This window comes from Ixodes scapularis, unplaced genomic scaffold (assembly GCF_016920785.2).
Source record: "Ixodes scapularis isolate PalLabHiFi unplaced genomic scaffold, ASM1692078v2 PGA_scaffold4__175_contigs__length_147842914, whole genome shotgun sequence".
In the NCBI taxonomy this organism is placed as follows: Eukaryota; Metazoa; Arthropoda; class Arachnida; order Ixodida; family Ixodidae; genus Ixodes; species Ixodes scapularis.
In genome coordinates, this window is record NW_024609879.1 from 101766703 (window position 1) to 101782110 (window position 15408).

Genomic DNA, 15408 nt, shown 5'->3' on the forward strand with positions numbered 1-15408 from the left:
CTGCATTTGTAGTACTTCTCATGATCCCCATAATTTGCCCTTATTTCAGCGACTGCTATTATTAGAAGTTTCGGCGTCTATACTTATAGACTAAGCCGCAGATTTTTATCGGAATCGAGACGAAACATTCGAAATTTAACATTCCTGTTTTATTGACCAGATATTATCCTTGTTGCATAACCCCCAAAAAATCAAATACTGGAAGGTGAACGTATGCAGAACAAATTATGGATTCCAAATGCTCAAATACGCACAACCAAAAGCTATAAATGGCCATTAAGCGAACAGTAATTTTTTTGTACAACTTTTCGAAGCCTAAGGTCTCTTTACGTATAATTTCTTATACCTTGTATTTTTATGCTTTTTATAGTTCATTGCTGCCTACATAGATATATGTTTTGCTTACATACAATGTTTACAAGTCCTTTTGAAATAAATAAAATGTAGTGTGATTTGCAGATGTACAATTTTAATATACTTATAAAACAGAACATGTTTTTTATTCATTGTAATGTTACCTCTAAACTACATGTTTATTTATTTGCAATTTTTGTTGTGAAATTAGCTTGTGCTTGTATTTATTTCTTAGATGCGCCCTTTGATACTTGTCCATATTTTCTGTTTTCGGGTGACCACCGTCTACCACTGTAAGGGAGCCGAGGACTTGTCAAGCTGCCTGCAGGCAGCATTTTTCTCGGTCCCCCCATTTTGTGATGGGAATAAAGGAATAATTAGTATCATGTTAACTGTAGCTATCGCCTCAATCCGCCAGGTTCGATGACATGAAACAGGTCTCGTTGTTTATACGTGGTTCTCTGTGGGTCATGGACCACAGCAGGTGAGGAACACAAGCATCCTTAAAACAACATACGCCATGGGTTGCTTGGGTTACTTGGTTTGCCAAAAAAAAAAAAATATTCTTTTCGGTTGCTTGGGTTGCCAGTAAAGAAAACTGCTAGTGTTGCCAAAAAGCTCGTTTCCTTTCGATAGCGGAGAAAGGCCTGTATTTGTAGCTCGAAACACGAACAAAGCTCTCTCGCTTTGTTTTGGTGAATGTGCTACCTGTACAGAGTGCGGCGCTCTGTGATCAGAAACAGAACACGACGGCAAGACGCGGACAGAGAATGACCTTGATTAAAACAGAAAAACAACTTTCGGAGTGTTGTAGTTTGCAAAACTAACGGCGTGCAACTGTAAAGCTGGCTAGAAAAAACTCGTGCGATCAATCACTGCAGACGCTCTAATGAGTCACGAACAGATTTTGGTCGATCATCCGTTGCTCGTGTGCTCCAAGTGCCTCGCGTGCACGGCTTTGTACTTTGTCTGGCAGAGTCTCTCCGGCCCAGTTCAGTCGACTAGGTCACGTTCATTATCCGTGCGGGCTAGACACCTGCCAGGACTGTTGGCGTCGGGTAACTAAAACTCATCTTCCATCACGTCTCTATTCTTAAAATTATCGCTTTTTACAATATCCCAAGGATCCTGCGTTTGCATTTTCTTTATGAGGGATAACAAATGTACCTTGTCCGGTAACTTGATTGAAATGCTGAAGAATCTGCAGCTCGGCTACGGTAGGCTCTGAGATGTGTGCTCTTCTGGAACATTCACTGACTGCAACCTTGTGCATGAATACGGCCTGTTCTTCTCAAGTTCCTTGCGATTGGCGCCTGATATGATTTTTAAAATTGCATGCTCTCAGACTTCCTGTGAGATTTGAAGTGATTACCGTCGTGGCAGTTTGCGGTGGTCGAGCGTATTAGCACACCTCAACACCTCAGCCTATCAGCACGTGAAGGCAACGTTCGAGTATCAGAATAAAATATTTATGAACTTAATTTTCTCTACTGCTAGTTTCGATATCAACGGGCGATGTTCCAGCGCGTTTTCGTATTATCACGTACTCTTTTTAGCCGCGTGACGCAGAGGTTGGAGACCTCAGGTTTCCACTCGTAAACCGCATAAGCCAAATTACAGGGCACGCCAATATCTCGCCCTATGAACATTCTAGAACTTCCAGCTCTTCTCTCATCACGCTATAGAAAAAATACAGCGGCTACCAACGGTGTATTTGACATGTCTGCAAAGAATGTACACAGCCCGACACTGTTAATGATGGCTTGGGTGATTTTGCGCATTTTACCTCCATAAAGTACTTCGGGAATCAAAATGTATCGCTTAGGTTAGTACTCGAACTGAGAACTTTCCACCACTAATAGTAGTTTTGATGGCTGTTCTTAAACACTTAGAGACAAACAGATAAAACCGGCGATGGCATGTTCGCGCTAACAGTGTCGCGGAGTTTCGCATTCTATAGACTTCACCCTTCTGAACAGTGTTCTCTCGCAGGGAAGCCTTCTCCGTCCAACGGCAACTTCAGGCTAAAGAGGAGGTCACTCATATTGAGCACGGAATGTCCACACCAATGCCTTCTTCGGTGGCGAGGGATGACAGAGTCTCTGCGATGGCCATGACCCCTATCCGGGTGTCCGGTGGCAACAAGACGGACATCCTGCTCAAGGCTTCGCAGAAATTCCTCTGGTGTCTCGCCCTGAGCTTGCCGGTTCCATCGCTGGCGTTCCGGCTGACCAGCGCGTTGCTGTGCTGGGGCAAAGACAGGGACCAGGTGGCGGTGCTTGACAACCTGATGACCATGGTGCGTGAGGTCGTTGCTATAGTTTCCGGAGCCATCTACTGCTTCACACCAGCATCAGGCCTTCAGCGTCCCGTGAGGTAAGTTTCAGATTAAGGGTCAACGTGCCGTCCTCTCTGTAATGCCCAAGGCGGACTGATGCCATATGACGGGGCCAATTATCCGAGATTCTTTATTAAAATCTGTATTATTTGCACGCTACTGTATTGCTCATAGGCTGACAGGTGCCCTATGACGTAACCGATTATACGGAATTTTTTAGCGCAGCTCTTAAAGGCCGACGACCAGACTGGATATTCTGCAAGTCAGAAGATCCTCCTCACCATGGGGGAGAAGGAAACAGGCAACGGTGGACAGGGTAGAAGGTGGAGAGGAGCAAACAAGCGAAAAGTGGAAAGCGCGAACTGGGTAGTCGGTCTTTAAGGCCTGACCACACTAGCGGCAACGGCGCTGCCAGTCGGCTCCGCTCGGTGGCACCACCGTCCGGCGTCCCAACGCGAGGAGACACTTGAAAGCACCAGCTCTCGCGTTCTCGAGATCGCGCGCGTGCCTCCAACCGGATTGCTTCCTTTTTCGTCGACTGCTCTTCGTTAGATTCTTCTGTTTCGGCTCTCATCTTTCGCATATATAAGAATCAAAACCGCACTCGCTGCGTGGTAGGTGTCGATGATGACCTGGTTATCAGCGTGAATGTGATCACCATAGCCTGCTTGTTGATCTTGCGACGTCGCCGCGCTCTGAAGGAAAGAAGCCACAGGTTTTGAGTCCGGCTGAGTTGGTGCTACCGAAACACCGAGCAACACGTCACTGCTTTGCTTCCCCGGCTGCGCGCCACAGATGAAGGCTACTTTCAAAAATGTCACCAAATGAACACGACATACGTCACAACGCAGAAGACATGCGACAAATGCCACGGAGACACTCGCCTGTTATTCCGAATTCATCCCCGATAATTTCCCAGCGGTTCTTAGCGTCCTTATCTAGCTAGTCTGGCTGTATCTTGTCATATAAAAAGGGAAACAGTCGCACAGTTTTGAGGAACCACTCCGCTGGGAAAGGCATTGGGGGAAACAGGGATAGCAGACGAAACGAAAAAAACGCTACGCTCCTTTGCTACGTGAAAGACGCAGGGAGAAGCGGCTTGGACGTTGCCATGACATCGCAGTGTCTCTATCTACGCCACCTCCCATTAACTCCTTTCTTCTGCGGCGAGAAACGGCGAGACCTCAACCGCGCACGTTCAGGTTGCCTTGACGGCGCCCAGCGGCGCGCCGCTGAGCGCGAAAACTGGTTTTCGCCGTCAGCCCGCGGTGGCCAGCGGCGCGCAGCAAGTCTCGGCGACGCTAGTGCGGTCGGGTCTTTAGGCGCTCGTTCTCGTGTTTTGCGGCATCGGCGTCGCCGTCGCCGTCGGCGTAACTGGAGGAGGACGGGAGGGTACTGAGGAGGAGGAGGGGAGGGTACGGAGGAGTAGGAGGGGAGGGTTTAAAAGAGGAGGATGGGAGGATACATAGGAGGAGGGTACGAAGGAGGAGGAGGACACGGAAGACGCGGAGGGTGCAGAAAGAAGGTTACGTGATCACGTAACCACGTAAAGTTACGTGATCGTAGCCGCGTAAGTTTATTGGCAGAAAAATGTTAATGATAACGTGAAGTTACGTGATCACATAAGGTTATCTGATAACTTGACTTACGTAATCACGTGAAGTCTATATATATATATATATATTTCTCAAATTCTTTAACACAGTATATCGCAAAATCGAAATACTTCAAGAGCTGCGCTCTAATACTCATGACAGAAATTTATAAACGTCTTGCATTTTTTGTGGGAAGTGTTTATTATTTGCGAGCGACTCCGTCTAGTACGCAGATGAGTCTTTTAGAAATTGCCCGATGGGGAGCTAAAACAACGTGCGCAGCGGCTTGGTGGGGCCCCTGCCTGTCAAGCAGGAGGAAATAGCCGTTTTGGGCAATGGATGAAAAAAACAGATCCAATAAAGCTGCTCCACGGCAGAAATGTAAAATTGACAGCCACGACAATACAACAAAACGCCTTTTGTGCTTGGAGAGGTTTTTTCTTTTTATATATACCGTTCTACACATGCTACTTGCACGGATGTCAGAATTCAAGGGGTATCCTTCAGCCTCCGAAGGCACGAAGGTAACAAAGGTACATTATGCTCGAGGGTACAGCTAAGCAACATTCGTATCAATACTGGTCTGACGGCCCAAAAACCTATTGTGTTTTCTTTTGAGGGCTAAGGGGGACCATCTTTTTTTATATGAATAAGCTTAAATAGCTTAAATGGATGCCAGTCACAGAAGGCGACCCTAAAATCAAACTCGTTAGGCAGTGCGCCGTAAAACCTGCTGGCGGTGTCTACGCAGGGACAGCTTCAGCCGTCGTCTTCGTGTGTCTTGCTACCTGGAGCTACCGGCGTACGCCTTGCTCTATATTCCCCACCTATTCGTGACCCTCCTGTGGAACGACAGCGAGGCCATCCTGACCATGCTGTTCCTCTGCGTCGACGTGGAGCACCTGGACCATAGCACCTTGTCCAAGGTCATCTTCGTCGGAGACTACATCGGGTAGCGAACCGCACTCTACTCGAATCTTCTTTGAAGCGCTCACACCGTTAATATACCATACAAAAGGCAGTCTACAGACAGTGTTTGAGGCGTGCTTCTTCCTTGCATGACGACCGTGTCACGTGGTCATAAAAAACTGCTTTTAGACGCGTTTGAAGCACATGAAGGAAACTTGCTTGTAACAAGCTTGAGGCGTGTCCACAGATAATAGGGAGTTTTAGGGAACTGTTTTCGCTCATCCGATACGGTACAATGACCCTCCGGTACGAACTGCGCATGAGCTACCGCAGAAGGCTCGCACATGAGCAGTTCGTACCGCACGACCCATAGTACCATGTCGTATGTGCAAAAACAGTTCCCTAAAACTCCCTATTGACAGCCTTTTCAAGCGGAGGAAACACCTTGCTCTTCCCCTACTCTATCAGTTAGATAAATTCGGCATGTAAACATGGACCCATATCATAAACTATACACTTGAGAGCGTCGACACTTCAACCACCTTGTCGATTAAAATTCGTTGTTGCCAGTTATCTAAGCTTTATCTCAATTTGCAGAAAACGCTTTTCCGTCTTCCGCAAACCTGCAAACAGTTCGCGGCAGTGCAAAATGATATCGCATGTGACTCCCGAGACCGTATGCCTAAAGCCGAGGAAGTCGCATTTTCGAATCGCAGCGATTGCCCATTGTGCCTGCTCTGCGCGAGGCAACAAAATGGCGGCATCCGCAAGGCTGTCGGGGAAGCGTCAGTACTCTTAAGCGTAGGCTATTGAGTGACTTTAGGCAAATTAAAGCCAGCGCCCACAGATATTCACTGTGGCACTCAAGGTTGTTCAACTTGAGTTGAAGTTGTTGAATTTATCTCTTCTGGAACCTCGACTTTCGTCAACTTGTTCCAAAACATGCTTGCACATGACGTCATCGTATGATGCTGTTGTTCATCCTTACTTGTCACTTGTCAAAAAATTAATTATAGACGTTTACGCTTCTCTGTAATGCGAAAGTAGAGCTCAGCTTTTTTAGGTATTTTGATTTTGCGATACACCGTGGTAGAGAATGTAAGAAAGAAATTATATTTAAATATAATTCATTCAGAAAATAATTCTCATGCGAAACTCAACTTGCCACACTTGCCATTGAATTGCATATGAACCTCGATAACAACATCGAAACCGACGTCATTTTCTTAGATTTTGCTGAAGCATTTGACAAGATTCCTCATCAACGCCTAATGCTCAAACTTTCCCAACTTAACTTAGACCCGCAGATACTAACATGGATTGGTAAGTTCCTGCAGGATCGCAAACAATTCTTAAACGTCAATAACCATTCATTTAACTACGCATTCGTAACCTCCGGCGTCCCCCAGGGTACCGTTATGGGCCCCCTCCTTTTCCTTATTTACATTAATGACCTTCCCTCTTCTGTTTCCTGCAAAACCCGCCTATTTGCTGACGATTCTGTTGTGTATCGCAAAATTACTAATTTAAGTGACAAGGTATCTCTTCAAAATGATCTTAATAGTGTTCAAGCCTGGTGGGAGTTGTGGCAATTGTCATTAAATATTAGTAACTGTACATTATTTTCCTTTCATCGGCGCTCTAACCCACTAACCTACATTTATTCTATCAATGAGACCCTAATTCCATCAGCACTAAGTTATAAGTACCTAGGTCTGCACTTCTCTAGTAGCCTACCTTGGGCACTACATATTCACCATGTAATCTCTGAGTCTTACAGGTCACTCGGACAACTAAAACGTCGCCTCAAATTCGCACCATTAAACTTAAGACTTGCCGCCTATAAAGCACTAATCCGCCCTAAGCTAGATTACACTGCCGCTATATGGGACCCATTCCAAAATCACTTCAGTCATCAATTAGAAGCAATTCAAAATCGTGCAGTCATGTTCATTCTTTCTAGCTATTCATATGAAATAAGTGTCACCGGCCTAAAGGGACGTGCTCAACTAGATAACCTATCACTTTGCCGAAAAAATTTTACACTAACACTCTTTCATAAGTTCTATTGCGATTTGCAGCCAAATTCACCATGCATCATGCCATCCCCACAACCTCCTTATCGTACCGGTCATCCACTCCAATGTGATCCGCACCAAAACTAGAACCGTGCCCTCGTCTGCTTAATTTTTCCATGACCTTCCCCAGAGCATCGTTTTCATATCTTATCCTCTTCCTTTCAAAGAGAAATTGAACGAAGTCATTCTCACCACTGCCTTATAGTTGAAAAAGAGAAGGAAAAGCAAACGAAAGTGCCTTTACAATGTTTCGTTTGGGACTGATTTCATTTCATTCCTATTGTTCTTGTTTACTAATTTTACAAACGCAAGTGTTAAAACCTTATGTAATACCCTCCCTGAGGAAGTTCTGAAGGTCAATTGAAATAAATAATATATATATATATATTTCTTTTTTATGGTAGGTCAGAGATAGAGGGTACGATAAGGGTACGGTGGAAGCCCCGTAGTGCAACGTGCGCGGTGCTTGTTTTAATACGTACTTTGGCTAGTTGCTCCGGATTTCGTGAAGCCATAGCCTGTGACATAACGTGACGTCACAGTTTCTATGCCAAATTTAACGGGGAAATTGACGTCACGTGACCTCAACAACAATTCAGGTTCCCCGCTAAATTTAGGGGAAATGACGTCACGTGACTTCTTGTCACGTGACCTATACACACATTCAGTTTCCCCGCTAGATTTAGAGAGAAAATTGCCATCACGGGACGTCAACACCAACTCAGTCTTCCCGCTAAATTTAGCGGGGAATCGAAATGGTGTATACGTGGCTTGCACATGACGTCATTTCCGATGCCCTCCAGAGGAAAGGGAAAGAAGGAGTTCCCCCCTTATCAGGACCCTCCTTTGTGCTTTCCGGATTTGCAAAGGCGTCGCTATTCTCCTCCCAAAAGATTATAGAAGCTGTCACTCAAATTTTTTACAAAAGCAGCTTCTTTCTCCTCTTCTTACTTGGTGTTCAAAAGTATGCGATGTCACGTCAGTACAAGGAGCGTATAGACCGACGCGCGGAGCGGCTCTGTTTACCAACACGGCCGGAAGGCCGCGCATGCGCGGTAGCTATGTGGGCAAAAGCAGCCCGGCTCTCCGTGTTTTCGCCATTGCGTTCTATGGCGTGCGCTCGTTGTTGACGTTGTAGGGACGCTTGTATCTTTATTTGTGCGTCGTATTTCCTCACAACGTATGTCGTATGCTATGCCCGACTATTTGAGCTCGTTGCCCGAGCCTGAACGGGAGCGGTATCGAAACAAACTGTAAGTGGACGGCGTGGCCTGCAGGATCCGTACGCCGTAAACAAGGCCTGCTGGACTTTCGACGTAAAGTTGCTGCCACGGAAGTCGACGGCTCACGTCGTTGTTTATTTAGTTTTTTCGCCAAACCAGTTCACGGCCGACACGGTGCGGGCGTACAAGTCTCTCGAGGTCTACGATTACTTCGAGTCGGTTTCCGCACTGCCGGCGGGATCAGCAGCCTGTGGGTCTGCGGAAGTGTGTGTATTGATTAATTGATTAAATATACACAGCGTCTTCAAGTCAAGGTATGATATTTTTTCTACCCTCATGACCACAAGGCATGACAAGCAGTAATGGTTTGTCCGTTCTGCAGTCTTGGCGGTAACAGGTTACAAGTAACGGCGTTGTTGGTAACGCGTTACTTTTTTAGTAACGTAGTAACCCACCCGTTACGTTTTCGACACAGTAACGAGTAACGTACCTATGTTACTATTTCAAGTAACGTAGTTACGTTACTCGTTACTACTTCACAAGTCTTAAAGAAATTGCACTTCAATTTTTTCCGTGTTTTAACCGTCAAGCCATGTTTTTCTTTGCGTTTTTCCTCGTAAGTATTTAGGTATAGCCGTAAAAAGAGATAAAGTAATTATGTTGAGTCTCTGTATGAACATAATGTTTCTTGAGCTGTACCGTCAAAACCGTAAAATGTGTTAAATCATAAGTTAAAAAAGTAACGCAGAAGTAACGTGCGTTACTTTTTATCGGTAGCGGTAACGCGTTCCTTTTATTTTGAGGTAACGTAGCTCAGTAACGCGTACCTTTTATTTGCAAGTAACGAGTAACGTATTTCGTTACTGTTTTTCGGTAACGCCTACAACACTGCCGTTCTGTCGCCGACTCCCATCAGCTGGGTAGCGCGTGCGTAGCGAGCCTCCGACGAGCGCTTGGAAGGTGCTTTGTGCGAGAACATCATGGGAGCAAAATCCGGGTGGCCTCGATCAGACGATGGTTTTCGTGCGCATAAGCAAGCTTCGGGACAGAGATTGAAATGAAAGCCGCACTTGCCTTCAAGAAAGTGTTTGCCGCACAAACGGTCGTTCGCGCGAGGCGACCATTCTTTTCGATCCACGGATATTACCCGCCTTCTATGCCTTTCATAGTCTGCCGGTAACTTGTGGAAACTCACCCCGCTGCTTTTCTTGTACATTCCGGTGCAATGAATAGCAACACAGCAACGCGGCATGCTGAAATGCTATGACGCCCATGCGAAACGTGGGCGCTTTTGCCCACACCCCCCGGCTCCGGCGCGATCGCAGCGCCGCCGCAGCTCCGTGACGTCAAGCCCGCGTGTCGGTGTATAGGTCTGTGACGTCTTATAATTCAATGCGCGCGGTTACGCCAACGCCGACGCAGCCATGTCCGTGAACGGGCACCTAAAAGTAGCGCTCTAAAAACGATTCGTTGGTGCTAGATGGATGCTGCCAAAGATGGCGTGCTCAGCAGCAGGGTCACCAAATTGCAGCTGGTGTGACGTCAATGCAAGCCATGTATAGAAAAACACACTGTTTACGAACAATTTAGCGTTTGCCCACACCAGATGTGGGCACAGCGGGTGCGCAGAAACCAGGATCGAGTGCACTGAAGCTTCCGCGCATGCGCCGTGACGACAGCAGCGCCACCGGAGCAGCGTGACGTCAGGGCCGCGCGTATTTGCGGCACAGATTTGATGTCCAGGGGGCGCGGCCAATGACGTCACGGACGTTCAAATGATAATTGGTGTTCTTTGACGTAAACACGTCTTAGTTTGGATGCCGCCGACTGCATTTTGAATCGTCGGTCGGTCGGCGAGTGTGTGCGCGTGGTCAGGTGCTCGGCGGTGTTCTCGCTGGTGTGTGTCGACGTGCCGCTTGTACTCGTCGCGTGCCGACATCCAGAAACAGTGTTTTTTTTTTTTTATTTCGTTTGCCCGGTGCCGTTGGCCACTCCTGTTGCAAAAGAAGATTCGTAGTGACTACAGTACCGTCCGACAGCACTTTTGCAGAGCGTTCAAGTGCCTTCCGACGGTACTCCACCGACGGTACTCCGTGTTTAGTGCCGTCCGAAAGTCTCGGATAAAGCGAATTGTCAAAACATCATTTGCGAAGCTGTAGCGTAGCTTAGCGCTTAAAATGCCTGCCGCATAGGCAAGCTGTCGTGGGTTCGATCTGCAGTGGAGGCTTACATTTTTTTTTCGAACATTTTGTCTTTCGTTGCATTTGGCGATATTTACGACATTTCTTTTTTATGACTAACGCTCAAAAAAAAAAAAAGAATGCTGTCGACGAGAGTGCTAAAAGCGCGAGCTAGTTGCTTTGGATCGCGCGGCACGAGCGCTCCTGCGGCGGGTGCAGTCATGCCAGTCAAGGCTACTCGCTCGCCGCTTGCACGGCCTTCGCAGCTATTCTATACAAGGGTGATAATCCGTCATAGTCCACACAAGTAAAGGCCTGTTCACATATGTAGCGGAGCGCTACAAGCGTAGCGCTGACCTTGCGCTAAGCGCGTGCTGACGGGAGCGTTCACCAGCTTTGTGTCGCACCGTCAATACTGTTGTTCATGGCAGACAATAAGTAGCAGACGACACGTGAGAAGCGCTACATTAGCGCTTCGCTGCATGTGTGAACCGGCCTTAAAGCTCCAGAAAAATGCGTGCAAAATCACTGCGGCTGGATTCTGTCGCCCCCGGTACACGTAATATTCATTTGCAACAGGAGTGACGGACGGCATCGGGCGAAGTTTGAAAATGGAGAACGCTTATTTTGATGTTCCTGAGAACGCGAAGAGTACAGGCGGCAACGTTGACAACACGCACCAGCACGGACACCGCCGAACCGCCGAGCACCTTGCCACACACACGCTGAGCGACCGACATTTCAAAATGCAGTCAGCGGCATCCAAAGAAAACGTGTTGTTGACGTCAAAATAACTAAGACTGCGAGATAAAAGTTATTATTTCGACGTCCGTGACGTCATTGGCCACGTCCCCTGGACCCCAAATCGGTGCCGAAAATACGCGGACCTTTGCAAGAAAAGCTCCTAGGCCGCCGCCATGTTGCTGATGCTGATGCGGCTGGTGCGACTCTCGCGCCCCCTACCAGCTAGAAATTTTCTGCCACTCTCTTAGACTGTGGAAACCCGCTCGGCGCGATTCTCAAGCTATGTTTTGCGGTTTTGGAATCGACGCTTTCTGGCTCCTCTTGAAAGTTTCCACTTAGTGCACGCTGCGCAAGGGTGCGCAGCGTGCACTGATGCACGCTGCGCACCCTTTCTGTGTTATCTTCCACTGTGAGAAATAGGGCTGGTAAGTGCCTGCCATTCAATCGTTTCTGTTCGACATTCACGGGAAACGAAGACAGGGAGAGACGTTGAACGGTCCTCGAAGCGATTTTGCGAACAATGACTCCTGTTCTCCCCCCTCCCAGAGATAATCCGCTTAGACTCCTTCACAGTCATAGCAAAAAACAGCCTTTCCACTCTGGGGAAGATGGAAGACCAGCGGAGCTGTACAATGGAAAGTAATGGCCGGCCGCGAGTCGGCAAGCCACAGTGGAAAGGCTGCCGCCATCTATGAGCGACGGCGGCAACCCGATACGTGGCTTGCCGCCGTCGCTCATAGATGGCGGTAGGTGTCCAGAGTTCGGTGTCTTTATTTCTTTGCGGCGGACTCGATCCTGGGGAAACTAGCCCTTAACAGCTCCGCTGTAAAATAGTTGTTTGGGTTGGAGTCAGTCGCGCCCACGGTGTCGGGCCCTTCTGTTAAAACGGGAAATCGTGGAAGCAGAGAACATTGCCAGGCAAAAGGAGAGATGTGTCAGCACTCCTTCCATAATGTTGTCCAACAAAGAACTAGAGTACTTAGCCATACAATAATTTTATGGTTTAGCTTCCTATTACAAAAACACAAGAAAAAAAGGAAGAAGAAAAGGGCAATTTTTTGCCATAGAAACCCTAGTCCCAAAGAAAAACGAAAACGAAAATTGTAAATATAACATAGAGTTGTCAGTCAGCGCTGTTTAAGTGGTTCTTTCTTTTGTGTGCATGAAAGCTTATACCCTAGTTATACCCCTGTTACACGGGCAAACTTAACTGCGGTTACGCTAAACCACAATTAGCGCACAATACTTGCCGACAACATTCTGCGGCGATGCAGTCAGAGCTATGGGCGAACGTGCGCTTGAGCATCTTGAGCACCCATCAAAGCAGTGCACGCGCTCTCTTCACTTCTTTTGAAATAGCTGTCGGAGGGTATAGTGCGGCATCTGTGCTGCCACGTAACCGCAGTTAAAGCTGAGTTAACCGCGGTTAAGTGTGCCCGTGTAACAGCGGTATTACACGGGCACACTTAACTGCAGTTACGCTAAACCACAATTAGCGCACAATACTTGCCGACAACATTCTGCGGCGATGCAGTCAGAGCTATGGGCGAACGTGCGCTTGAGCATTTTGAGCCCCCATCAAAGCAGTGCACGCGCTCTCTTCACTTCTTTTGAAATAGCTGTCCGAGGGTATAGTGCGGCATCTGTGCTGCCACGTAACCGCAGTTAAAGCTGAGTTAACCGCGGTTAAGTGTGCCCGTGTAACAGGGGTATTAGACTGCTTGTTTTGAGGGTGCGCTGTTTACTTGTCAGTCGGGCCCTTCCTTCGCCTTGGTGCTGGTGTGAAAAAAGTAAGCTCTCCCCAAAACGTGCCCCAAAACGAAGTCATCTTGGATTCCGTCCGATCGTCAAGATGTTACTATCGTCGATTCTGACCGTGTTATTTGAGATATTTCTCAAATAAATTCTCTTCAGATAACGCTGCATCATGTGGCACGTACAATATATAGTTCGAATGTTAACACTTGCTAAATTGTATGTCAGTGTCCTGTTCATCGGTAAACACGTTATTTGTGAGCTTGAAAAATGCATGCCTTTCGGCTATCTTCAGTTTTAAATTATTTTCGACAGCTAAGCGCTTTGTCGTTTGACACGCGGCTAATCGGGGGGCGCCATCGAAACTTATTGTAAAAAGCAAATACGACAACTAACATTCCAGTCGAATTCGTTCTGCCGCGCGCGTACCCAACAAAAATAGTTTGCAGTTGATTTTTTTGTCTCTTTCTGAATTGTGGTGCAATGCTTTCTCAATATTCTCGGCAAAATACATACACCGATAAACACAAAATACATCAGGAAAAGACGAGAATTTAGCCGCCAACAGTGTTTGAAACTGCGCCCACGCAAGCTGCGCCTATTGAAATCAGTCAACTCGGTTAGGGTTAGCAGGGACGCCGGTGAGAGTCTGGCGCCAAACCAAGTGACTTGGCTCGAAGACAGTTTGTTGCCCCTGGGGTCAAGTGTTTCTTCGGAGGGTGTATACTCTCTGGTTGGTGTATACATGCGGTAACAATCTCTCCCTTCCGCCGCCCCCCCCCCCCCCCTCTTTTCAAAGGTTCATGGTTGCCAACACCCTCATCTCCTGGTTGGCTCTGCAATACGCCCTCGACCTGGCAGCCCTGCGAGTCGAGCTCCTGAGCCAACCACGGTGTTCCCTTACGTCAATGATCAGACGTCGGAGGAGGTTGGCCAGACACTTCGCGTTCCCGTTGCTTCTCTGGGGCTGCAACACCGCCGTGGGCTTCACGGTGGCGCTTCGACAGTCCATGCACTCCGTCAACAACCCCGAAGACTTGTCAGCACTCCTCCTCTTCTCCCTCTTCCAGGTGAGTTGCGCGGGAGGCGTGAATCTCGAAATTCCGCGAGCTCTGCTTCTGACCGGTTGCTCTCCGTTGAAGTGGTAATCCTCCGTGGATTCTATATACAAGGGACTTTCAACATGGTGCCTGGAACGCGTCTCCGACTAATGTGTTTACCGCCCCCCCCCCCCCCCCCCCCCTTCCCGGAAACATGGCCCCTCAATTTCCGCCTGATGACGTCATCACAAGGAGAACCGTCAGGATGGTAAAACCCGACAGAATGGCACTCCGGCTTCTGTGACTTCATTTGTTTCCACTTCAGGACTCCTTTCGATGACTGAGCAGAATAGGACCCTAAACACGCTAGTCAAAGACGCGATCCAGGCACCGTGGTTAAACTAACAATTTGTCGATCTTCGGAACTCTTGGAGACCCGTACACTTTCTCGTCCCAGATGGTTCACAGCGTGTGGACCCTGGCCCTGGTGGCCTGGGCAGCCGAGGCCTTCGAGGGAAGCCTGGCCAGCGCGGTCCGGGCGCGGATGCCCGCGTGTGGCGGACACGACATGGCACCGCTGTTGCGCGACTACTCCGATGCCCTGGGTTTCTTCAAACCCGACGGCCGGTGCCTGGCGCGTCTGCTGGCTGCCTCGCTCGGCTACGGCGTCGTCCTCTACCAACTCACCGTTCCTTACGCGGCGTCAACCCGAAGCCAGAAGAATTCAACGGAACATGCGTCGTTCGGGCCTCGCTACAGTTAGGCGCAGCTACCAGGGCCCTACTGATATTCTCCTCATCTTTGGGCGATGAAAGCATGGCATCGCGATGCCATACCAGGACACTCCAGTCACCGGCAATCTAAAAACGCAGGGCGCCGCGATTCCCGACAGTTTCACTGACGCTCCTTAATCAATGAAATTGCACAAATATGTAATTGAATAAATACACGTGTATTCAATACACTCTAAGACGTTTGGAGCGTCTACTTTCCCCCAAAGCACTTAGAAGGGTCAATCGCTGATATATACGAAAGAAGCTTGGTGAACGACGAGGTTCAAAAATATTTTTGACCTAGAAATGGCAGTCAGTCATCGCTGTGACACTGAGCGTGGCGAGACGACGTGCTGAGACTAACAACCCAGACTATTTATATATATATATATTGTGAGGGGGATAAAGATATATATATA

The 15408-nt window shown here is 48.0% G+C and overlaps 1 protein-coding gene across 1 annotated transcript; it reads left to right on the forward strand.

Annotated features, from left to right (window-relative positions):
- The first annotated feature begins 2122 nt into the window (after nt 1-2122).
- LOC115331367 lies at nt 2123-15186 on the forward strand. Its single transcript, XM_029993490.2, has 4 exons — nt 2123-2730; nt 5039-5239; nt 13976-14246; nt 14674-15186. The coding sequence occupies exons 1-4, from the start codon at nt 2411-2413 to the stop codon at nt 14977-14979; spliced, it is 1098 nt and encodes a 365-aa protein (XP_029849350.2). The 5' UTR covers nt 2123-2410; the 3' UTR covers nt 14980-15186.
- The last annotated feature ends 222 nt before the right edge of the window (nt 15187-15408 follow it).